General features: G+C 46.1%; 1 protein-coding gene across 1 annotated transcript; it reads left to right on the top strand.

Annotated features, from left to right (window-relative positions):
* The first annotated feature begins 362 nt into the window (after nt 1-362).
* On the top strand, nt 363-23,839 carry LOC117506228 (piezo-type mechanosensitive ion channel component 1-like). Its single transcript, XM_034165722.1, has 10 exons — nt 363-489; nt 562-652; nt 785-894; nt 1,417-1,580; nt 13,147-13,323; nt 15,844-15,969; nt 16,587-16,787; nt 17,009-17,213; nt 18,960-19,064; nt 23,604-23,839. Exons 1-10 carry the CDS (start codon nt 363-365, stop codon nt 23,837-23,839), a joined length of 1,542 nt encoding a protein of 513 aa, XP_034021613.1.
* The last annotated feature ends 1,341 nt before the right edge of the window (nt 23,840-25,180 follow it).

Below are 25,180 nucleotides of genomic sequence, written 5' to 3'. Positions count from 1 at the left end.
TATTTTTGACAGACAACGAACTTCGTACCAGTTGGCGGATGAGCATTGAGCGCTGCCTGGTTCTGTGCTCCGTACAGAGGAGGCGACACACCACCCCAAACTTTTTTATTGTGACACAGTTAGTCACACTTTGTAAACTTTGTCGTGAATCCGTGGCTCTGTTCTAAATGTTAGCAGCAGTTTGTTGACGTCCTGTACGACAGCGCACTGGGACGTTTGCTCAGAGTGACTCAAACGCTGTCGCAAACACTCAGAACTGCAGCACCGCGCTCGTGCAGTGCAAACCTCCACCATTATTACACCATTATTACCATGTGATTAACAGCCCCAGTAAACATGCTGTCATGTAATGAACCGTAAACATGCTGTGTGTGCGAGAAAAGTGGAAGTCAAGTGAGGCCAGGGTGATCGGAGGGGGGTCCAGGAGGTTGTCTCACAGTCTGTGTGGGAGGAGACCTGGTGCTGAGGTCTTTCTAATGGAAGATGAGCGTGAGGTGGTGACGTGCTGAAGAGTGTGAAGCTGCAAACTGAAGGAGTCCTCAGTGTGATCTGTCCCCCAAGTGGGATGTGACCTCTGGAGTGAGTTGAAGGAGGTGGCAGCGGACCTCAGTGAGCGTGTTGGTGACAGGAACCAGTCAGAGGCCCAGTGGCGGTGATGGGTACTAATGGGATCACAGAGGAGGAGAGATATGAATGGAATGAACCACCTTCTGCACCTAAGGCAGGTGCTCGAACACTCATCCGCCTGTTCGAGTTTAAACTCATGACATGAACTGTTGTCCAGGAAGAAGAAAAAGGACCAGGATGAGAAGATCGGCTCCAGTGACAACATGAGCGAGGGCTTCGAAGAGGTGGACCTGGTGACAACTATTGGTGATGAATCTGAAGATGAAGGTACAAAACTTCATTGTCAGCTTATGTCCAATAATAATTATTAGATTATTTATTTATTTATGGGGTTGATGCCACACGGTGCTTCCATCTGTTTAATGCAGAGTCTTAAGAACCTCACATGAACACAACAACAAATACTGAATGAAGTACTACTAAACTATCAAAGTATGACAAACACACACACAGAGAAATGTGTTGTATACAGACACACATCTGTTTATATGACATCACTGAAACCGCCGTGTTGTTGCCCAGTGTGGCAAATTAAATTTCTGTTCTGACCTGGATGTCTGACTTGGTTAGAGCCCTGGATCTCTGGAGACAGTGTGGTGAACAGGGACTTTAGTGGCTGTGACCCACAGCACCACCTAGTCCAGTGTGGACAGATCAGTGGTTTCCACAGTCAGGTGGCTACAGATGTGCAGGGGCGGGGCTTCTTCATGTAATAGTATATAGATCACAACTCCTCTTCTGCCTCCATCCATCTCTCCTCTTCTTCATGGGTTCTCTTTAACTTTGCAGAAATTAAACCCAGCAAGTGGGGACTTGTAATGGACCGGCTGCTGGTTCTGTCCAGAAAGTTCTCCGACATTCTCACAGAATTCCAGGTGTTTCTCTGGAGGCTTCTAGAGCTTCACATCCTGAAGATGGTGGCTTTCTTCTCTGTCTGGGTGGCTCTGAAAGAGGTAAGTCCAGATCTCCTGTTACAGTAAATGGACTGCATTTATATCGTGCTTTTCCATCTGCATCAGACACGCAAAGCGCTTTACAATAATGCCTCACATTCACCCTGATGTGAGGGTGCTGCCATTAAGGCGCTCACTACATACTAGGAGCAACTAGGGGATTAAGGACCTTGCCCAAGGGCCCTTAGTGATTTTCCAGTCAGGCTGGGATTTGAACCGAGGATCCTCTGGTCTCAAGCCCAACACTTAACCACTAGACCATCACCTCCCCTTCACTCCTGTTACAGTGACATGAAATAAAAAATATTTTTCAGTGCATGCTCTGAAGGACATCATCCTGCTGTGCATCATTCTGTCTGTGTTGAGGTCCGCACGCTGCGTCTGCACGTTGAGGTCCGCACGCTGCGTCTGCACGTTGAGGTCCGCACGCTGCGTCTGCACGTTGAGGTCCGCACGCTGCGTCTGCACGTTGAGGTCCGCACGCTGCGTCTGCACGTTGAGGTCCGCACGCTGCGTCTGCACGTTGAGGTCCGCACGCTGCGTCTGCACGTTGAGGTCCGCACGCTGCGTCTGCATTGAAGTCCACTAGGGCTGAAAGGATTAATCGAGTAATTCGAATAATTCGATTACAAAAAATGTTCGTTTAAAGCTGTAGTACATATGCCAAGCCTGTAGGTGACACTGTAACGCTCCCACAAAAAACTGAGAAGAAGACCGTAGAGCATGCCCATAACTAATGTAAGCACTAATCAATGTAGCAGGCGATGCTACAAGTTTACAAAGCCACATGCTGAGTAAAATAAAACCTTTTAAGACAAAGGGTCTGTGCTGATCATCTGAAACTGACTTATTATGCATTTAAAGTGAAGCAGTGTGTTTATATACATTTTTTTAACGTGGTTTGCTCCACTGGCTGCTCTCATGTTTAACTATTCAAAAAAATGCCTATATTCAGATTAGATAAGCGTTGTTATCAACAGGCTGTAGAGTTAATTTATCAGTGCAGCTGTTGTGGAAATGTTGCACTCCACAGCCGTTTTTTCAAAGGCTTTGTTATTCACCAAGTATCCACAGAAAACAAGGAATTTGACTTCGGTTTGAGCTGCTCTGTACGGCATGTAGAAATATACACTAAACACTGAATAAATCACAGCAATAAACAGTGCAAATGAAATGTGCAATAAGAAAAAAAAAAGAATGTCCTGTCCGCAGACTGAAGATTTCACAGAGCGCCTGGGCTTATGGTTTGGCAAAGCTCCAAAACTTAATAATGTGAAAAAATAAATAATTATCTGGGAAAACAGAGAGAGGGAACATCCTAAAGTTAATCTGCATGATGGCACAGTGACATTGTGCCATTGCTTAGGGAGAGATCTGCCACCACTGATATTGTTTAAAAATGCAAAAGTACTTTTTTATCCGAAAAAAAAAAATCGATAGAATACTCGATTCCAAAAGTATTCGATAGATGCAGCCCTAAAGTCCACACCCTGCGTCTTCATGTTGGTGTCCACAGACTGCGTCTGAGCGTTGAGGTCCACATGCTGTGTCTGCACGTTGAAGTCCACAGTTTGTGTCTGCTTGTTGACGTCCACACACTGCACCTGTGCATTCCACACACTCCATCTGAGCGTTGAGGTCCATATGCTGCATCTCCATCTTGAGGTCCACACGCTACATCTGCACATTGAAGTCCACATGCTGCATCTCCATCTTGAGGTGCACACACTGAATCTGCTTGTTGACATCCACACACTTGCATCTGCACGTTGAGGTCCACACACTATGTCTGCATGTTGAGGTCCACATGCTGAAGTCCACACTCTTGTGTCTGCACATTAAGATCCACACGTTGCATCTGCGCCTTGAGGTCCACACGTTGCGTCTGCGTCTTGAGGTCCACACGTTGCGTCTGCGTCTTGAGGTCCACATGTTGCGTCTGCATCTTGAGGTCCACACACTGCGTCTGAGCGTTGAGGTCCACATGCTGCATCTGCACATTGACGTCCACAGTCCACAGTTTGTGTCTGCTTGTTGATGTCCACACACTGCACCTGTGCATTCCACACGCTGCGTCTGAGTGTTGAGGTCCATACGCTGCATCTCCATCTTGAGGAGCACACGCTGAATCTGCACATTGAGATCCACACGCTGCATATGTGTGTTGAGGTCCACACACTGCGTCTGCGTTAAGGTCCACACTGTGTCTGCATGTTGACATGCACACACTGTCTATGTGTGTTGAGGTCCACACACTGCGTCTGCGTTAAGGTCCACACTGTGTCTGCATGTTGACATGCACACACTGTCTATGTGTGTTGAGGTCCACACGCTGAGTCTGCGTTAAGGTCCACACACTGTGTCTGCATGTTGACATGCACACACTGTCTATGTGTGTTGAGGTCCACACGCTGAGTCTGCGTTAAGGTCCACACACTGTGTCTGCATGTTGAGGTGCACACACTGTCTATGTGTGTTGAGGTCCACACGCTGAGTCTGCGTTAAGGTCCACACACTGTGTCTGCATGTTGAGGTGCACACACTGTCTATGTGTGTTGAGGTCCACACGCTGAGTCTGCGTTAAGGGCCACACACTGTGTCTGCATGTTGACATGCACACACTGTCTATGTGTGTTGAGGTCCACACGCTGAGTCTGCGTTAAGGGCCACACACTGTGTCTGCATGTTGAGGTGCACACACTGTCTATGTGTGTTGAGGTCCACACGCTGAGTCTGCGTTAAGGGCCACACACTGTGTCTGCATGTTGAGGTGCACACACTGTCTGTGTGTTGAGGTCCACACGCTGAGTCTGCGTTAAGGGCCACACACTGTGTCTGCATGTTGAGGTGCACACACTGTCTATGTGTGTTGAGGTCCACACGCTGAGTCTGCATTAAGGGCCACACACTGTGTCTGCATGTTGACATGCACACACTGTCTATGTGTGTTGAGGTCCACACGCTGAGTCTGCGTTAAGGGCCACACACTGTGTCTGCATGTTGACATGCACACACTGTCTATATGTGTTGAGGTCCACACGCTGAGTCTGCGTTAAGGGCCACACACTGTGTCTGCATGTTGACATGCACACACTGTCTATGTGTGTTGAGGTCCACACGCTGAGTCTGCGTTAAGGTCCACACACTGTGTCTGCATGTTGAGGTGCACATGCTGCATCTGTGTGTTGATGTCCACACGTTGCATCTGCACGTTGAGGTCCACATGCAGCATCTCCATCTTGAGATGCACACACTGAATCTGCATGTTGACGTTCACACACTTGCATCTGCATGTTGAGGTCCACATGCTGCATATGTGTGTTGAGGTCCACACGCTGAGTCTGTGTTAAGGGCCCTGTCCCACTGGCGTTTAGGAGGATTTGCATATGGATTGCGCACAAAATTGGCCCATATTCGCCAAACATCCGCAATATCCGTGTAACATGCCTGTATGAGTCGGCAGCGTGTGGATGTCAACACGCTGCGTCTGCACGTTGAGGTCTACATACTGCGTCTGCACGTTGAGGTCTTCACGCTGCGTCTGCACGTTGAGGTCTTCACGCTGCGTCTGCACGTTGAGGTCTTCACGCTGCGTCTGCACGTTGAGGTCTTCACGCTGCGTCTGCACGTTGAGGTCTACACGCGTCTGCACGTTGAGGTCTACACGCGTCTGCACATTGAGGTCTACACGCTGCGTCTGCGTTGAAGTCCACACGCTTGCATCTGACTTCTACACACTGCGTCTGTTCATTAATGTCCACACGCTGCATCTCCATGTTGGCGTCCACACACTGCGTCTGAGCGTTGAGGTCCACAGACTGCATCTGCACGTTGAGGTCCACAGTTTGTGTCTGCTTGTTGATGTCCACACACTGCACCTGTGCATTCCACACGCTCCGTCTGAGCGTTGAGATCCATATGCTGCATCTCCCTCTTGATATCCACACGCTACATCTGCACATTGAAGTCCACATGCTGCATCTCCATCTTGAGGTGCACACACTGAATCTGCATGTTGACATCCACACACTTGCATCTGCACGTTGAGGTCCACACACTGTCTGCATGTTGAGGTCCACACACTGTCTGCATGTTGAGGTCCACACACTGTCTGCATGTTGAGGTCCACACACTGCATCTTCAGGTTGAGGTCCACATGCTGAAGTCCACACTCTTGTGTCTGCACATTGAGATCCACACGTTGCATCTGCGCCTTGAGGTCCACACGTTGCGTCTGCGTCTTGAGGTCCACGTTGCATCTGTATCTTGAGGTCCACACGCTGCGCCTGCGCCTTGAGGTCCACACGCTGTGCCTGCGCCTTGAGGTCCACATGCTGTGTCTGCCTCTTGAGGCCCACATGCTGTGTCTGCCTCTTGAGGCCCACACGTTGCGTCTACATGTTGAGGTCCACACATTGAAGTCAGCACGCTTGTGTCTGCACATTGAGGTCTACACGCTGCGTGTGTGCATTGAGCTCCACATGTTGCGTCTGTGCATTGAAGTTCATATGCTGAGTCTGCATGTTGAGGTCCACACTGCGTCTGCATGTTGTGGTCCACACGCTGCGTGTGCGTGTTGAAGTCCACACACTGCCTCTGAGCATTGAGGTCCACACACTGCCTCTGTGTTGAGGTCCACATGTTGCGTCTGTGCCTTGAGGTCCACACGCTGCACCTAATCGTTGAGGTCCACACACTGTGTCTGCTTGTTGAAGTCCACGTGCTGCATGTTCATCTTGAGGTGCAGATGCTGCGTCTGCACGTTGAAGTCCACATGCTGTGTCTGAGCGTTGAGGTCCACACTCTGCACCTGCACGTTGTGGTTCACACACTGTGTCTGCATGTTGCGGTCCACACACTGCGTCTGCTTGTTGAGGTCTACACATTGCGTTTGTGCGTTGAGGGCAACATGTTGTGTCAGTTCGTTGAGGTCCACATGTTGCGTCTGTGCGTTGACATCCACACGCTGCATCTGCGTGTTTAAGTCCACATGCTTGTGTCTGCATGTTGAGGTCCACATGATGCATCTGCACGTTAAGGGCCCGGTCCCACTGGAGAGAGGATTTATTGCGCATGAATTGAGTACACAAATTGCGGGCGTTCGTTGTCGTCCGCAACAAAAATGGCCAAAAATGACAAATGTCCCAGTATGAATTACGGATATATTAATAATGTATAGTGAATATATGAACAATCCCTGTTATATAACACATGTAGTGAGGAAACGGATCTAACACATTGCGATTATCATGGCAGTATTACAGGTGTATTATGAATGCATTGCGCACGTGTTGCGCGTGCACGGCATCTGCATTGTGGTCATAAAAGAAGCGCACTCGCTCCTTTCAGCATCACTATTCACACCAACAATACAGCCTCTGGAGCATTTGCTGGACTTGGACAAGTTGATTGGAGTAAAGAAGCAGTGAACAGGGCGAGTGGTGACATCAGCGAATCGCACCAGAGCGCAGCTCGTCTGAACGATTATAACAAGAAGTTAAATCTGTTTTAAACATAGGAATAAATACTGTAACAGCTGCAGACAAGAAGGAAAAAAACACACAACTGTTTTATTAAGCCTTGACAATGTAAACAAGTCAAATAAGAAAGCCCTTTGAGACGGCTCAAAATGCTTTCTGCAGCTTGTTAGCCGCTCGCGTATGCATGCACGCACAAACGGCCCAACTGCAGCTTCCTCTGTGATTCAGGAGGTGATTAGAGCCATTTTCAACAGCCAATTTGCAGAATAAAATGATTAATCTGCCACAAAATAATTATTCTATATACGCAGCATCCAGCGCAGAGTGCGTGGCAGCTGGTAGAACAAAGAACAGCGTCCAGCTGTGAACACAGCGCATCTGATTTACATCCGCCGCAAATCACATGCAAAGCAGAAGTAATAAAAACGCTTTATTCGTGGCCAATCTGTATGCAGTCGCTACAACTTATTTTAGTTTGTGATGTGTGTGATGTGTGCGGACCAAGGTAGCTTAGCCGCCGTTAGTTCCCCCCTGGCAGATCCCGAGCAGCCGGGAAAGCAGGCTGACTGGGTGACTGTGAGGAGGAAGCGTAGCCCTAAACAGAAGCCCCGTGTACACCGCCAACCCGTTCACATCTCTAACCGTTTTTCCCCACTCGACGACACACCCGCCGAGGATCAAACTCTGGTTATTGGCGACTCTGTTTTGAGAAATGTGAAGTTAGCGACACCAGCAACCATAGTCAATTGTCTTCCGGGGGCCAGAGCAGGCGACATTGAAGGAAATTTGAAACTGCTGGCTAAGGCTAAGCGTAAATTTGGTAAGATTGTAATTCACGTCGGCAGTAATGACACCCGGTTACGCCAATCGGAGGTCACTAAAATTAACATTAAATCGGTGTGTAACTTTGCAAAAACAATGTCGGACTCTGTAGTTTTCTCTGGGCCCCTCCCCAATCGGACCGGGAGTGACATGTTTAGCCGCATGTTCTCCTTGAATTGCTGGCTGTCTGAGTGGTGTCCAAAAAATGAGGTGGGCTTCATAGATAATTGGCAAAGCTTCTGGGGAAAACCTGGTCTTGTTAGGAGAGACGGCATCCATCCCACTTTGGATGGAGCAGCTCTCATTTCTAGAAATCTGGCCAATTTTCTTAAATCCTCCAAACCGTGACTATCCAGGGTTGGGACCAGGAAGCAGAGTTGTAGTCTTACACACCTCTCTGCAGCTTCTCTCCCCCTGCCATCCCCTCATTACCCCATCCCCGTAGAGACGGTGCCTGCTCCCAGACTACCAATAACCAGCAAAAATCTATTTAAGCATAAAAATAAAAAAATAAAAAATAATATAGCACCTTCAACTGCACCACAGACTAAAACAGTTAAATGTGGTCTATTAAACATTAGGTCTCTCTCTTCTAAGTCCCTGTTGGTAAATGATATAATAATTGATCAGCATATTGATTTATTCTGCCTAACAGAAACCTGGTTACAGCAGGATGAATATGTTAGTTTAAATGAGTCAACACCCCCGAGTCACACTAACTGTCAGAATGCTCGTAGCACGGGCCGGGGCGGAGGATTAGCAGCAATCTTCCATTCCAGCTTATTAATTAATCAAAAACCCAGACAGAGCTTTAATTCATTTGAAAGCTTGTCTCTTAGTCTTGTCCATCCAAATTGGAAGTCCCAAAAACCAGTTTTATTTATTATTATCTATCGTCCACCTGGTCGTTACTGTGAGTTTCTCTGTGAATTTTCAGACCTTTTGTCTGACTTAGTGCTTAGCTCAGATAAGATAATTATAGTGGGCGATTTTAACATCCACACAGATGCTGAGAATGACAGCTTCAACACTGCATTTAATCTATTATTAGACTCTATTGGCTTTGCTCAAAAAGTAAATGAGTCCACCCACCACTTTAATCATATCTTAGATCTTGTTCTGACTTATGGTATGGAAATAGAAGATTTAAAAGTATTCCCTGAAAACTCCCTTCTGTCTGATCATTTCTTAATAACATTTACATTTACTCTGATGGACTACCCAGCAGTAGGGAATAAGTTTCATTACACTAGAAGTCTTTCAGAAAGCGCTGTAACTAGGTTTAAGGATATGATTCCTTCTTTATGTTCTCTAATGCCATATACCAACACAGTGCAGAGTAGCTACCTAAACTCTGTAAGGGAGATAGAGTATCTCGTCAATAGTTTTACATCCTCATTGAAGACAACTTTGGATGCTGTAGCTCCTCTGAAAAAGAGAGCTTTAAATCAGAAGTGTCTGACTCCGTGGTATAACTCGCAAACTCGTAGCTTAAAGCAGATAACCCGTAAGTTGGAGAGGAAATGGCGTCTCACTAATTTAGAAGATCTTCACTTAGCCTGGAAAAAGAGTCTGTTGCTCTATAAAAAAAAGCCCTCCGTAAAGCTAGGACATCTTTCTACTCATCACTAATTGAAGAAAATAAGAACAATCCCAGGTTTCTTTTCAGCACTGTAGCCAGGCTGACAAAGAGTCAGAGCTCTATTGAGCTGAGTATTCCATTAACTTTAACTAGTAATGACTTCATGACTTTCTTTGCTAACAAAATTTTAACTATTAGAGAAAAAATTACTCATAACCATCCCAAAGACGTATCGTTATCTTTGGCTCCTTTCAGTGATGCCTGTATTTGGTTAGACTCTTTCTCTCCAATTGTTCTGAGTTATTTTCATTAGTTACTTCATCCAAACCATCAACATGTTTATTAGACCCCATTCCTACCAGGCTGCTCAAGGAAGCCCTACCATTATTTAATGCTTCGATCTTAAATATGATCAATCTATCTTTGTTAGTTGGCTATGTACCACAGGCTTTTAAGGTGGCAGTAATTAAACCATTACTTAAAAAGCCATCACTTGACCCAGCTATCTTAGCTAATTATAGGCCAATCTCCAACCTTCCTTTTCTCTCAAAAATTCTTGAAAGGGTAGTTGTAAAATAGCTAACTGATCATCTGCAGAGGAATGGTCTATTTGAAGAGTTTCAGTCAGGTTTTAGAATTCATCATAGTACAGAAACAGCATTAGTGAAGGTTACAAATTATCTTCTTATGGCCTCAGACAGTGGACTCATCTCTGTGCTTGTTCTGTTAGACCTCAGTGCTGCTTTTGATACTGTTGACCATAAAATTTTATTACAGAGATTAGAGCATGCCATAGGTATTAAAGGCACTGCGCTGCGGTGGTTTGAATCATATTTGTCTAATAGATTACAATTTGTTCATGTAAATGGGGAATCTTCTTCACAGACTAAAGTTAATTATGGAGTTCCACAAGGTTCTGTGCTAGGACCAATTTTATTCACTTTATACATGCTTGCCTTAGGCAGTATTATTAGACGGTATTGCTTAAATTTTCATTGTTACGCAGATGATACCCAGCTTTATCTATCCATGAAGCCAGAGGACACACACCAATTAGCTAAACTGCAGGATTGTCTTACAGACATAAAGACATGGATGACCTCTAATTTCCTGCTTTTAAACTCAGATAAAACTGAAGTTATTGTACTTGGCCCCACAAATCTTAGAAACATGGTGTCTAACCAGATCCTTACTCTGGATGGCATTACCCTGACCTCTAGTAATACTGTGAGAAATCTTGGAGCCATTTTTGATCAGGATATGTCATTCAAAGCGCATATTAAACAAATATGTAGGACTGCTTTTTTGCATTTACGCAATATCTCTAAAATCAGAAAGGTCTTGTCTCAGAGTGATGCTGAAAAACTAATTCATGCATTTATTTCCTCTAGGCTGGACTATTGTAATTCATTATTATCAGGTTGTCCTAAAAGTTCCCTAAAAAGCCTTCAGTTAATTCAAAATGCTGCAGCTAGAGTATTGACGGGGACTAAAAGGAGAGAGCATATCTCACCCATATTGGCCTCTCTTCATTGGCTTCCTGTTAATTCTAGAATAGAATTTAAAATTCTTCTTCTTACTTATAAGGTTTTGAATAATCAGGTCCCATCTTATCTTAGGGACCTCATAGTACCATATCACCCCAATAGAGCGCTTCGCTCTCAGACTGCAGGCTTACTTGTAGTTCCTAGGGTTTGTAAGAGTAGAATGGGAGGCAGAGCCTTCAGCTTTCAGGCTCCTCTCCTGTGGAACCAGCTCCCAATTCAGATCAGGGAGACAGACACCCTCTCTACTTTTAAGATTAGGCTTAAAACTTTCCTTTTTGCTAAAGCTTATAGTTAGGGCTGGATCAGGTGACCCTGAACCATCCCTTAGTTATGCTGCTATAGACGTAGACTGCTGGGGGGTTCCCATGATGCACTGTTTCTTTCTCTTTTTGCTCTGTATGCACCACTCTGCATTTAATCATTAGTGATCGATCTCTGCTCCCCTCCACAGCATGTCTTTTTCCTGGTTCTCTCCCTCAGCCCCAACCAGTCCCAGCAGAAGACTGCCCCTCCCTGAGCCTGGTTCTGCTGGAGGTTTCTTCCTGTTAAAAGGGAGTTTTTCCTTCCCACTGTAGCCAAGTGCTTGCTCACAGGGGGTCATTTTGACCGTTGGGGTTTTACATCATTATTGTATGGCCTTGGCTTACAATATAAAGCGCCTTGGGGCAACTGTTTGTTGTGATTTTGCGCTATATAAAAAAATTGATTGATTGATTGATGTGGACATGATGGGCACGCAAAATATCCATTTTACACACTGTCCCAGTCTGCTGCCAAGCCGCAAATCCCTGTCAGTTGCGGTTATCAGCAGATGGCGGTGAATATACAGCTCATAGATTGAGTATGTATGGAGTATGTAAGGCAGATGTCATCCGCAGCCAAAATTTTGCGCAGCTCAAAAATCCTGGCAATGGAAAAACGTGCTTCTGCAGATAATTGCGGACGTGTGCGGGTGTCAGCCGACTCATACAGGCATGTTTCACGCATATTGTGGACATTAAGCGAATATGAGCCAATTTTGTGTGCAATCCATACGCAAATCCTCCTAAACGCCAGTGGGACCAGGACTTAAGGTCCACACACTGCATCTGCACGTTAAGGTCCACACACTACGTCTGATTGTTGAGGTCCACATGCTGCGTCTGCATGTTGAGGTTCACACGTTGTGTCTGCGCATTGAGGTCCACATGCTGAAGTCCACACACTTGCGTGTGCACATTGAGGTCTACACACTGCGTTTGTGCGTTGAGGGCAACATGTTGTGTCTGTACGTTGAGATCCACACGTTGCATCTGCTTGTTGATGTCCACACGTTGCATCTGTGTGTTGAGGTTCACACGCTGCGTTTGTGCACAGAGATCCACACACTGCATCTGCATGTTAAGGTCCACATGCTGCGTCTGCTTGTTGACGTCCACACGCTGCGTCTGCACATTGAAGTCCACATGCTTGCATCTGCACGTTGAGATCCACATACTGCATCTGCATGTTGCAGTCCACACACTACGTCTGCACATTGAGGTCCACATGCTGTGTCTGCTAGTTGACGTCCATACCCTGCGTCTGCACGTTGAGGTCCACACACTGCATTTGTGCGTTGAGGGCAACATATGTTGCATCTGATCGTTGAGGTCCACACGCTGCATCTGCACGTTGAAGTCCACATGCTTGTGTCTGCACGTTGATGTCAACACACTGCATCTGCACGTTGAAATCCACACAATTGTGTCTGCACGTTGAAATCCACACAATTGTGTCTGCATGTTGAAATCCACACAATTGTGTCTGCACGTTGAAATCCACACAATTGTGTCTGCACGTTGAAATCCACACAATTGTGTCTGCATGTTGAAATCCACACAATTGTGTCTGCACGTTGAAGTCCACATGCTTGCATCTGCACATTGAGGTCCACACACTGCGCCTGCTAGTTGACCTCCATACACTGCGTTTGCACGTTGAGGTCAGCACACTGCGTCTGTGCGTTGAGGTCCACACGCTTGTGTCTGCATGTTGAGGTCCACACGCTGCGTCTGCATCTTGAGGTCCACACTCTGGGTCTGAGTGTTTATGTCCACATGCTGTGTCTGTACATTGAGGTCTTCACACTGTGTTGTCTGTGTGTCTCGTCACAGCCCTCAGTGATGAACCTGGTCCTGGTGGTGCTATGGTCCCTGGCCATGCCCTACAGTCGTTTCAGGTCCATGGCCTCCTGTCTGTCCACTGTGTGGGTCTGCATCATTATCATGTGTAAAATGTTGTACCAGCTGAGTGTCGTCAACCCTGCTGAGTACTCCAGCACCTGCGACGTGGTAAGTTACAGAGACCTGGACAACCGTAACAGGCTGCTTTAATCTGATTTGTTTAAGTCATCCATAATTTTAGTTGATTTGATCCAAAGGTCATTGACCCTGCTCCTGGAGGTCACCTGACCTGCATGTGCTGCACATCTCCCTGTTGTAGCCACAGTTGATTGGTCATGTCTGGTGTTTCCTGGCTTTGGGTTGGCTGAGTGCACCTGACTTAGTGAATTAGTGGGTGGAACTGTAAGAGTGGAGAAGATGAGGACTTCCGGTTGGAACACCGCGATGCTGGCAGCACAGTAGAGAGGCTCCTGAGCGAACCCGAGAAATCTTATAAAAAGGCCCATTCTTAGGAGAAATATCAGATACATAAAGTATTAAAAGGGGGGCCTGACATCACCATACACTATTTTTTTCACGAAGAAGGGAAAGAAAAGCACGTTTTGGGTTCCGTGGACAAGGCTAGCTAACACCTGCTCAGCAAATCCCACGATGGCAGACTCCGAGATCCTACATGAGCTAAAACAGTTTCGACAAGAAAGCAGGGGCCAATTTGAAGAGTTGAAACGTGACATTTCCTCAGTCAATAACAGACTAGAGGCGACGGAAAACCGAATAGAAAAGGTCAAAGAACGACCTTCAAACAACCGAGGGCGTAGCTACTGGCTTGCTAAAGCTATGCTCGAAGTTAGAAGAACAGCTAATCGACATGCAGGCCCGTGGCAGGCGAGAAAACGTGAGGATCTACGGGGTCAGTGAAAAGCAGAGAAAGAGGCATCAGAAATTAGAATTTTTGTGGAAAAACTGCTTCGTGACGGTCTTCAGCTACCAAATGAAGTGGAACGTATGATTCGGACTTTTTGCTAAATACTCAAGATAATAGGTTTAAAACTTGGATCTCAAAGGGTCTAACTTCGCACTACTCTTTTATCCACAAGGGGGTGTTCATGAGCTTTGAAAAGCTGAAGGAAAAAAATGGTCTTCATCAAGATGACTTCTATAGATATTTACAAATCCGACATCATTTCGATCAAAACATCAAAGTCCTATGGGAAAACAGTGAATTAGGATTTATACACACCTTTTTAACTCTAATAAAATCAATTTCTACGAACAATATAATATCTAATTTGTATAAAGCAATTCAGTTAAGTAAAGAAGATAACACAGAGTACATTAAGAAAAAATGGGAAATTGAGGGCAAACTGAATATTTCAGTTGAAAGTTGGGAAAACATTTGTCACCTTCAGTGGAAGACCACAGGATCTAATACATGGCGAGAGTTTGGATGGAAAAGTATTACGAGGTTCTTTATCACACCTGTTCAAAAAAGACACAGAGGGAGAGGGGATTCATGTTGGAGGCTGTGTGGCTCCTCTGGGGCCAACCACTATCACATTTTTTGGGATTGTAGTATTCTTAAGACATACTGGTCACAGATTTGTAATCATGTAAATTATGTTTTTGGCTATAAAGTGTTGTTTACATTTGAATGCTTATATTTGGGAGATGCAAATGTTCAGAATTGGAGAAGGAATGAAACAGAATTATTGGCAATCCTATTAATAGCAAGTAAAAAAGCCATCACAAGAAAATGGTTGAAGGCAGACCCCCCCCTTGGTGGAAGAATGGATAGAAATAGTCCACGATATCTATGAGATGGAAAAACTATCCTCCATCATTCGGAACCAAAAAAATCGAAACATGGTCAAAGTGAACAGAATATGTGAAATATACAAGATCGGACTTTATCTAAACAATATATTTTTTTTTAAATCAATGAATACTGATCATTTATTTTCTGACCAAATGTAACAACACTCTTCCCCATTGTTTATAGTTTCTTTTCTGTTTTTTCTCCTCTGTTTTCGTATATTTGAAAATTTAAAAATAAAAATTACAACAACAAAAAAAAAGAGTGGAGAAGATGCAGGCCTGGTCTTCACTATCAGGGTTGGTGACCCCTGGTTTTAAAACACTGTAACTGCATGTGGATGTCCGCCAACTGGAATGACACTGACAGAACAAAGACCTCTGCTGGTGTGATCAAATCCACAGATCGATCCAGATCACAGAAGTTCAGCTTCGACTTAACAACAGTGACAGACAGAGTGAGAATTGAGGCTTTTTCTTTCATTTCAATAACCACACTGTTCTTGCCGATTGTCACGTAGGACGACAGACAAACTTACCCGACTCGGACAGTTATTCCTTTCAGAATAAAGCAGCCAGATCAACAAGTGACTGTCATCAACACAGAATCACTGCTTTAAACAGTTTTTGCTGCACGAGTCTTTGTGTTGCTGACTGGAGACTTTATTGCACAAGTGCCACCAAATGAACAAAACATAACTTTTTTGCCATAAACACACAGTTTAGCACAAAAATACAGACCAGATGTGAAACTCAGCCAGCTGGTATTTTATTTTGTCTCCCTTCAGACCGTGCGTCCTGTTTTAGTTTTTCGTGTGGATGTCCACTGCTGTATGTTTGAAGATAAATATGTTGGTGCTCCTGTTTCTCTCTCAGCCTTTGGCCAATGACACCAACCTGTTGCCAGAAGAGGTGAGGAACTCCTCTCTCTACAAGGAACCAGTGGACCCAGCCAGGTGGTTTGGCATCAGGAAAGATGCCACCACACTGGGATATAGCAAGGTATCGTCAGCATATGCTCTGAGACAGAATGCTACTTTGCTGTACACTGCTACTCTAAATCCATTTTTAGATGGTTTTCAGGCTGAGAACAGATGCTTGTGTGGGGAAAATGCCACACTGACTCAAACATTTAGTCACAGATTATGGTTGTATGAAGTGTTTCTGCACTGAGTCTGCCAAGCAGTTTTTTATTGTTTTTTAACTGGTCTTAAAGTAGCTGGCACACACGGTCTCAGTAGTAAAAAATCCTGCTGCCAGCAACCATAATTTACTCTGCCCTACAATTTGGGGTTGGGGTGGGGGGATAAATCAAAAATGGCTGGATGGATTTCCTTCTGAAGTGGGGATATTACTTGAACATATATCTAGAGGTCACTAGATTTTGGAGTAGTCTGGTCAAAGATCAAGGAAAACATGGTCCAAAAAGCATCTGTTTTATATCTCAACTAGCAAGAAGCCTAGATGGATGATCTAAAAGCATGCATTGATCAGGAAAATATTTCAGTTGATAGCTATAAACACTTACAGTCCATCGCGGCATGTCAAGCGTGTAGGGTTCCAACCCTCTGATCCCTTTCATAGGACAATGAGTTGGTCCTCTGGCCTTGTTTTCCCAGAACCATTTAATGTTGTTGATGCTGTTGGTGTTTGAGGCCACCGTGTACCGTCACCACGTCCACCACTACCGTCAGCTCCAACGGTCTCCACCCACCATCCCGACTCTGTTCCCCTCAGCCACCAGAGACACGCTGGACCAAGGCCTCATCCCCTGCTTCAAGTATCTTCTCAACTACATGTTCTACAAGTTTGGATTGGAGGTAGAAACAATCATTTGTTCATTTAGCAGAAACAGGAAATAATCACAGAAAAATCAGAGGGAACTCTAAAATAATTACAGCAATTAAATATTATTACAGCAAAAGTCATTTTATAATAAACGTTTTTGTGAATTCAGAAGAAGGTTTGTTTTTGTCGATGTTTGATGATTTGGACATTTTTCTTTGTTCATTATAAATGTCTTTCTTTCCATCTTGAAAAGATTTGCTTCCTGATGATGGTGAACGTGATTGGACAGAGAATGAACTTCCTGGTCATCATCCACGGCTGTTGGTTAGTTGCCATCTTGGTGAGGCGGCGCCGAACAGCGATTGCAAAGATTTGGCCCAAGTATTGCCTTTTCCTCTGCATCTTTATGATCTACCAGTACTTACTGTGTGTGGGCATCCCGCCGGCGCTCTGCATTGGTGAGTGCCAACGTGACAGACACTGAAACACCATGTGGTTGTGAATTTTTGTAGTTCAAGGTGGATGTAGCAAAAAGACACCGTGGGCTTTTGTTCGGTTTCTTTTTAAGAGGTGCTTTACTGGCACCATGCCAGTCAGTGACCCGTTGCATGCATGCATGTGTGTGTTTCTGGGGGGCAGCCCCCATCAGTCTGACACAGTGGCTGAGAGCAGTAAGTTCTCTGTGCCTCACTGAGAGCAGTAAGTCTCTGTGCCTCACTGAGAGCAGTAAGTCTCTGTGCCTCAGTGAGAGCAGTACGTCTCTGTGCCTCAGTGAGAGCAGTACGTCTCTCTGTCTCACTGAGAGCAGTAAGTCTCTGTGCCTCACTGAGAGCAGTAAGTCTCTGTGCCTCAGTGAGAGCAGTACGTCTCTGTGCCTCAGTGAGAGCAGTACGTCTCTCTGTCTCACTGAGAGCAGTACGTCTCTGTGCCTCAGTGAGAGCAGTACGTCTCTGTGCCTCACTGAGAGCAGTAACTCCTTTGTGCCTCAGTGAGAGCAGTAAGTCTCTGTGCCTCACTGAGAGCAGTAAGTCCTTTGTGCCTCAGTGAAAGCAGTAAGTCTCTGTGCCTCACTGAGAGCAGTAAGTCCTCTGTGCCTCAGTGAAAGCAGTAAGTCTCTGTGCCTCAGTGAGAGCAGTACGTCTCTGTGCCTCACTGAGAGCAGTAAGTCCTTTGTGCCTCAGTGAGAGCAGTAAGTCTCTGTGCCTCACTGAGAGCAGTAAGTCCTTTGTGCCTCACTGAGAGCAGTAAGTCCTTTGTGCCTCAGTGAGAGCAGTAAGTCCTTTGTGCGACAGTGAGAGCAGTAAGTCTCTGTGCCTCACTGAGAGCAGTAAGTTCTTTGTGCCTCAGTGAAAGCAGTAGGTCCCCTGTGCCTCACTGAGAGCAGTAAGTCCTCTGTGCTTCAGTGAGAGCAGTAAGACCTCAGTGAGGGCAGTAAGTCCTCTGTGCCTCATTGAGAGCAGCAAGTCTATGTGCCTCACAAAGTCCTGTTTGCCTCACTGACAGCAGTAAGTCTCTGTGCCTCACTGACAGCAGTAAGTCTCCTGTGCCTCACTGAGAGCAGTAAGTCCTTTGTGCTTCACTAAGAGCAGTAATTCCTCTGTGCCTCACTGAGAGCAGTAAGTCCTTTGTGCCTCACTGACAGCAGTAAGTCTCTGTGCCTCACTGAGAGCAGTAAATCCTCTGTGCCTCACTGAGAGCAGTAAGTCCTCTGTGCTTCAGTAAGAGCAGTAAGACCTCAGTGAGAGCAGTAAGTCCTCTGTGTCTCATTGAGAGCAGCAAGTCTATGTGCCTCACAAAGTCCTTTTTGCCTCACTGACAGCAGTAAGTCTCTGTGTCTCACTGACAGCAGTAAGTCTCTGTGTCTCACTGACAGCAGTAAGTCTTCTGTGCCTCACTGACAGCAGTAAGTCTTCTGTGCCTCACTGACTGCAGTAAGTCTCTGTGCCTCACTGACTGCAGTAAGTCCTTTGTGCCTCAGTGAGAGCAGTAAGTCCTTTGTGCCTCAGTGAGAGCAGTAAGTCTCTGTGCCTCACTGAGAGCAGTAAATCCTCTGTGCCTCACTGAGAGCAGTAAGTCCTTTGTGCCTCACTGACAGCAGTAAGTCTCTGTGCCTCAGTGAGAGCAGTAAATCCTCTGTGCCTTAGTGAAAGCAGTAAGTCCATTGTTCCACATGACCTCAGGTGTTTCTTTTCTTCACTCAACAGACTATCCGTGGCGCTGGAGCACTCCAGTACTAATGAACTCGGCACTCATTAAGTGGATCTATCTGCCTGACTTCTACGCAGTGCCAAACTCCCAAAACCTGATAGGTCAGTGTGTGTGTATGTCTGTGTGATTCAGAAATTTGCCTGTTTTGATAAAATTGCTTCAGTTGCAAAATCTGTAATCAAGAAACTCATATGCTGTTTTCAAATTGATTACAATCAACTGAAAATTTATGAATCTAAACAAACTGACAGTAACTGTAACTAATACCTCTACAGCAAGCTGCTGCGTTTTTGTGTGGTTGCTTTTTGTGTGACAGTCTCATAAAGTCAGTAATAATGTAACAGTGTTTAAAGGGGGCCAAAACATGCCCATGGTAAAACATGAGAGGTATTTCTGTTACATATGTCACAGTGGTGTCAAATAAGCTGTGCCTGTCCTAAATTATGCTTAAAGCAGGAGAATGTGTGTGGAAACGCTCAGAATTGTGGGACTTTGGAGATTTTAAACATTCGACATCCATCATGTCAAAGTGTTAAAGTCCGATTAAAACGTAAGTTTGCACAAAATGACCTCTTTAATATTTACCTGATTTGGTCAAGATCATTTTCATTTTAAAATCTGCTCCTTGAACATTAAAACCTGGATGAAAAACATCGTGAAATAAAATCTGTGCACAGTGTTAAATGTTTAACAGGTTTTGGGCTGCGTTTAATTAACACTTGATTTTGTGAATATCAGCCTGCAGCAGCCGACACGGTCAAAGCCAGAAGGTTTTCACCGAAAGACATCATGTCAAAGGTCAAATCAACAGGCTGAGCAAATGAAAACTCCAGCTCCATCATCCAGCATTCTGTCTATTGTCCAGGTCTCTGTCCATTGTCCAGCTTTCTGTCCATCATCCAGCTCTCTGTCCATTATCCAGCTCTCTGTCCATCATCCAGCTCTCCGTCCATCATCCACCTCTCCATCCAATGTCCAGCTCTCTGTCCATCATCCACCTCTCTGTCCATCATCCAGCTTTCTGTCTATTGTCCAGGTCTCTGTCCATCATCCAGCTTTCTGTCTATTGTCCAGCTTTCTGTCCATCGTCCAGGTCTCTGTCCATCGTCCAGCTCTCTGTCCATTGTCCAGCTCTCTGTCCATTGTCCAGCTTTCTGTCCATCGTCCAGCTCTCTGTCCATTGTCCAGCTTTCTGTCTATTGTCCAGCTCTCTGTCCATTGTCCAGCTTTCTGTCCATTGTCCAGCTCTCTGTCCATCGTCCAGCTTTCCGTCCATCGTCCAGGTCTCTGTCCATCATCCAGCTTTCCGTCCATCGTCCAGGTCTCTGTCCATCATCCAGCTCTCTGTCTGTTGTCCAGGTCTCTGTCCATCATCCAGCTTTCTGTCTATTGTCCAGGTCTCTGTCCATCATCCAGCTCTCTGTCCATCATCCAGCACTCTGTCCATTGTCCAGCTTTCTGTCCATCGTCCAGCTTTCTGTCCATCGTCCAGCTCTCTGTCCATCGTCCAGCTCTCTGTCTATTGTCCAGGTCTCTGCCCATCATCCAGCTCTCTGTCTATTGTCCAGGTCTCTGTCCATCATCCAGCTTTCTGTCTATTGTCCAGGTCTCTGTCCATCATCCAGCTCTCTGTCCATTATCCAGCTCTCTGTTCATCATCCAGCTCTCTGTCCATTGTCCAGCTCTCTGTCCATTGTCCAGCTCTCTGTCCATCATCCAGCTCTCCGTCCATCATCCAGCTCTCCATCCAATGTCCAGCTCTCCGTCCATTATCCAGCTCTCTGTTCATCATCCAGCTCTCTGTCCATTGTCCAGCTCTCTGTCCATTGTCCAGCTCTCTGTCCATCGCCCAGCTCTCTGTCCATCATCCAGCTCTCTGTCCAATGTCCAGCTCTCTGTCCATCGTCCAACACTCTGTCCAGTGTCCAGCTCTTCATCCATCGCCCAGCTTTCCATCCATCACCCAGCTCTCTGTCCATTGTTCAGCTTTCTGTCCATCATCCAGCTTTCCATCCATCGCCCAGCTTTCCTTCCATCATCCAGCTCTCTGTCCACTGTCCAGCTCTCTGTCCATCATCCAGCTCTCTGTCCATCATCCAGCTCTCTGTCCATTACCCAGCTCTCTGTCCATTATCCAGCTCTCTGTCCATTATCCAGCTCTCTGTCCATCATCCACCTCTCCATCCAATGTCCAGCTCTCTGTCCATCATCCACCTCTCCATCCAATGTCCAGCTCTCTGTCCATTATCCAGCTCTCTGTTCATCATCCAGCTCTCTGTCCATCGTCCAGCTCTCTGTCCATTGTCCAGCTCTCTGTCCATCGCCCAGCTCTCTGTCCATCATCCAGCTCTCTGTCCATCATCCAGCTCTCTGTCAAATGTCCAGCTCTCTGTCCATCGTCCAACACTCTGTCCAGTGTCCAGCTCTTCATCCATCGCCCAGCTTTCCATCCATCACCCAGCTCTCTGTCCATTGTTCAGCTTTCTGTCCATCATCCAGCTTTCCATCCATCGCCCAGCTTTCCATCCATCATCCAGCTCTCTGTCCACTGTCTAGCTCTCTGTCCATCGCCCAGCTCTCTGTCCATCATCCAGCTCTCTGTCCATCATCCAGCTCTCTGTCCATTACCCAGCTCTCTGTCCATTATCCAGCTCTGTCCATTACCCAGCTCTCTGTCCATTATCCAGCTCTCTGTCCATTATCCAGCTCTCTGTCCATCATCCACCTCTCCGTCCAATGTCCAGCTCTCTGTCCATCATCCAGCTCTCTGTCCATTACCCAGCTCTCTGTCCATTATCCAGCTCTCTGTCCATCATCTACCTCTCCATCCAATGTCCAGCTCTCTGTCCATCATCCAGCTCTCTGTCCATCATCCAGCTCTCCGTCCATCATCCACCTCTCCATCCAATGTCCAGCTCTCTGTCCATTATCCAGCTCTCTGTTCATCATCCAGCTCTCTGTCCATTGTCCAGCTCTCTGTCCATCGCCCAGCTCTCTGTCCATCGCCCAGCTCTCTGTCCATCATCCAGCTCTCTGTCCATTATCCAGCTCTCTGTCCATCATCCACCTCTCCGTCCAATGTCCAGCTCTCTGTCCATCATCCAGCTCTCTGTCCATTACCCAGCTCTCTGTCCATTATCCAGCTCTCTGTCCATCATCTACCTCTCCATCCAATGTCCAGCTCTCTGTCCATCATCCAGCTCTCTGTCCATCATCCAGCTCTCCGTCCATCATCCACCTCTCCATCCAATGTCCAGCTCTCTGTCCATTATCCAGCTCTCTGTTCATCATCCAGCTCTCTGTCCATTGTCCAGCTCTCTGTCCATCGCCCAGCTCTCTGTCCATCGCCCAGCTCTCTGTCCATCATCCAGCTCTCTGTCCAATGTCCAGCTCTCTGTCCATCGTCCAACACTCTGTCCAGTGTCCAGCTCTTCATCCATCGCCCAGCTTTCCATCCATCACCCAGCTCTCTGTCCATTGTTCAGCTTTCTGTCCATCATCCAGCTTTCCATCCATCGCCCAGCTTTCCGTCCATCATCCAGCTCTCTGTCCACTGTCCAGCTCTCTGTCCATTCTGCATCAGCTGGATGTACCTGTGAAACCACAGTCTCACCTTGTTCCTCTGGAAGCGGTTCGACACACTGTGACACAGATCAGAACCGTCTGTGTGAACTGTCTGAAGCAGACTTTTTACTACTTATTATCTGGAGGCGTGGTCAGATTATGATGGTGTACTTTTGTTTTCACTGCATTACAGTGGCGGTATGTTGTGAGGCTCAGAAATCCCATGATGCACCAGTGTGTGACGTCAGCAGCAGATATGTCCATCTATGTCTCTGTCCCAGTCACCACCCCTTCAGACGGTCTTTCGTCTTCCCCCGTGTCTCCTCAGGTTGCCTCTTCTGGTTTTGATCTGTCTTTGTTGTTGTCTTCCCTTTTGGAATGGTCTGCCTGGTCTGACTGTTTGCCTGTTCCTCCCTGTTCTGGGTTGTGCTTTGCCCCTGGTGGGTTCTGTGGACTGGTTTCCTGTGTATGACCTTCATCTGTTTCTGGCTAATGAAAGAACCGTGTTTACTCAGAAACTATGTGTTCTCTCTCCAGCTGTGCTTGAACTGTTTCAGTAATGGAGAAAAAGAAACTTACTCCATTAATGGCACCTTGTGACTCTTATGTGTGTTTCCAGGACTTCCTTTTCTGGTTGAGAAAAACCGCACAGATGACTGGCACGATAAACAAGAAGTGAATAGTTGTTGTTTTTTTAACTTATCATGTCTTGGAGATCATGGTACATAGTCGTGGGTTTCAAAGTGGAAGGCGGTATTGGTGGGGGGTGGTGCTTTTTCAGGTTGTGCTTTCTGTTGACATTACGAGCTTCGTCAGTACGTCGAGAGAGATACTATCAAATTCTGTAAATCTGGGTAAAAGACGTCCCGAGCTGTGTTGTTGTGTTTCTCTCGCTTGCTGCACATTCGACGTGGTGAAAAGTGGTTCTGCTGTTTAACATCTGGATGAGGTTTAGACCAGCTGCATCTGACCTCTGACCTTTCTTCACACCGTTAGACTTGGTTGTGTGTTAAGAAATCAGCGTGATACCGTAAGCAGCGTTCCTGATGGTGCACTCTGTGCTTGTGTGTTTGCAGCGGATTTTGTCCTCCTGATGTGTGCGTCCCAGCAGTGGAAAGTGTTCGAGTGTGAGCAGATGGAGGAGTGGATGGTTCTGGCTGGAGAAAACACGGATGACCCTGATCCGATGGAAGGACGTCTTTTTAACCCAGTGCCCAACTTCATCAACTGCAGGTACGGTCACACACCAGCAGTGGGCATCAGTGAGCTAACTCAGCAGGAATATGGATCCAAGCCTGAGCCCATCACGTAACCTTAGAAAGAGCCGGGCCAGTCATCATGAAGCATGATCAGACTATTTCAGCCACTAAAGAAATGGCTTTCTTGGTGTTGTGCAAAACAATGCCATTCTGCAGCTAAAACTCGACGTTAACCCTGTGGATGAGCCCACACACACAACTCAAATCTTCATCGTATTTCTGTGAACAAATCAGTGCCAGAATGTCACAGAAAAACCTTTCATCCGCTTCCTGTAAGTCCAACTTCCCAGCTGTAGTGTCTGTCTCCCCTCTAGGAGAAGTTCACATGTTCTATCATGTCAGTCTGTGGCTGAGGGACCCACCACAGGACCTGGGGCTGGGTGGGGGGACTGGAGCACCAACATATACTAACAGTGGTGATGTTCAGTGTCCCAGGGTTTTGACTGACAGGCGCCATATTGTTTCCAAGTCCAGAGTGACGGCATTAAATCACAGCTCAACACAGCGGGTTGTTGGATTCATGGTTTTTACTCCCCAGAAAGTTTCAAAATGTACATGGAGGTGACGATTGATCTGAAAACAAACTGAAAGATTCCTGGTCTTGATGCTGCATAAACAGTGACTTACTCAAACTATAGAATGAAATACTCATATTGAGATATGAGGTTGTTGTGCTGTTTTTTTCTTGAACCGTACTCCACAATTATCAACATTAAAGATAGCTTGAAAAAATTTTGTTTGTATGTAATGAGTCAAAAATATAAGAAGTTGCACCTTCTGAAATAACAGAACATATTTCGTGATTTGTAATTTTTTTTTTTTTTTTTTGTAAATGTTCATCCATTGCTGGATTTCAGGCCTGCAGCACACCAAAACGTCGGGATGCTGAAGTACTTAACACCTCGTAATGTCATTCTTTCTCACAACACTTAAAAGACCTTTTGGTGTTGAGGACACCAAGCGATGAAGCGTTTGTGGTGTTATTTTGTCCCATTCATTGTGGTTTTGTTCTGTCTTGTTGTAAAATGTGTGGACGTCCCTGGAAAACATGTCATCTTGAAGGCAACTTATGTTGCTCTAAAGTCTCAGTGTACTTTTCTGCATTAATGCTGCATCACAGAGTGTAAATGACCTTTGACACAGACACTGACGCAGCCCCACACCAGGACAGACCCCGACTTTTGAACTTGTTGCTGATCACAGTCTGGATGGTTTGTCTTCAGTCTGGAGAACATAGCATTGACCCCCCCCCCCCCCCCCCCCCCAAAAAAAAAACAAAAAAAAATTGGACAGCACATTTATCTGACCACACCACACATTTCCACTGTGTCGTGGTCCACCTCAGATGCCTCAGAGCACAGATATGTCAGTGTCACATCTGGACAAGGTTAGCA

Source organism: Thalassophryne amazonica, unplaced genomic scaffold (assembly GCF_902500255.1).
Source record: "Thalassophryne amazonica unplaced genomic scaffold, fThaAma1.1, whole genome shotgun sequence".
NCBI lineage: Eukaryota > Metazoa > Chordata > Actinopteri > Batrachoidiformes > Batrachoididae > Thalassophryne > Thalassophryne amazonica.
Note: the sequence above shows the minus strand (reverse complement) of the source record. Positions and strands in the feature narration are given on the sequence as shown.

What these genes read in the sequence shown, in the direction of transcription:
- LOC117506228 (XM_034165722.1), top strand. Translation starts at nt 363, where the DNA reads ATGCTGTGTGTGCGAGAAAAGTGGAAGTCAAGTGAGGCCAGGGTGATC. An exon ending in CAGTCAGAGGCCCAGTGGCG is followed by an intron (nt 653 to 784) that starts GTGATGGGTACT and finishes ACTGTTGTCCAG; the next exon opens with GAAGAAGAAAAAGGACCAGG. An exon ending in ACTCCAGCACCTGCGACGTG is followed by an intron (nt 13,324 to 15,843) that starts GTAAGTTACAGA and finishes TTTCTCTCTCAG; the next exon opens with CCTTTGGCCAATGACACCAA.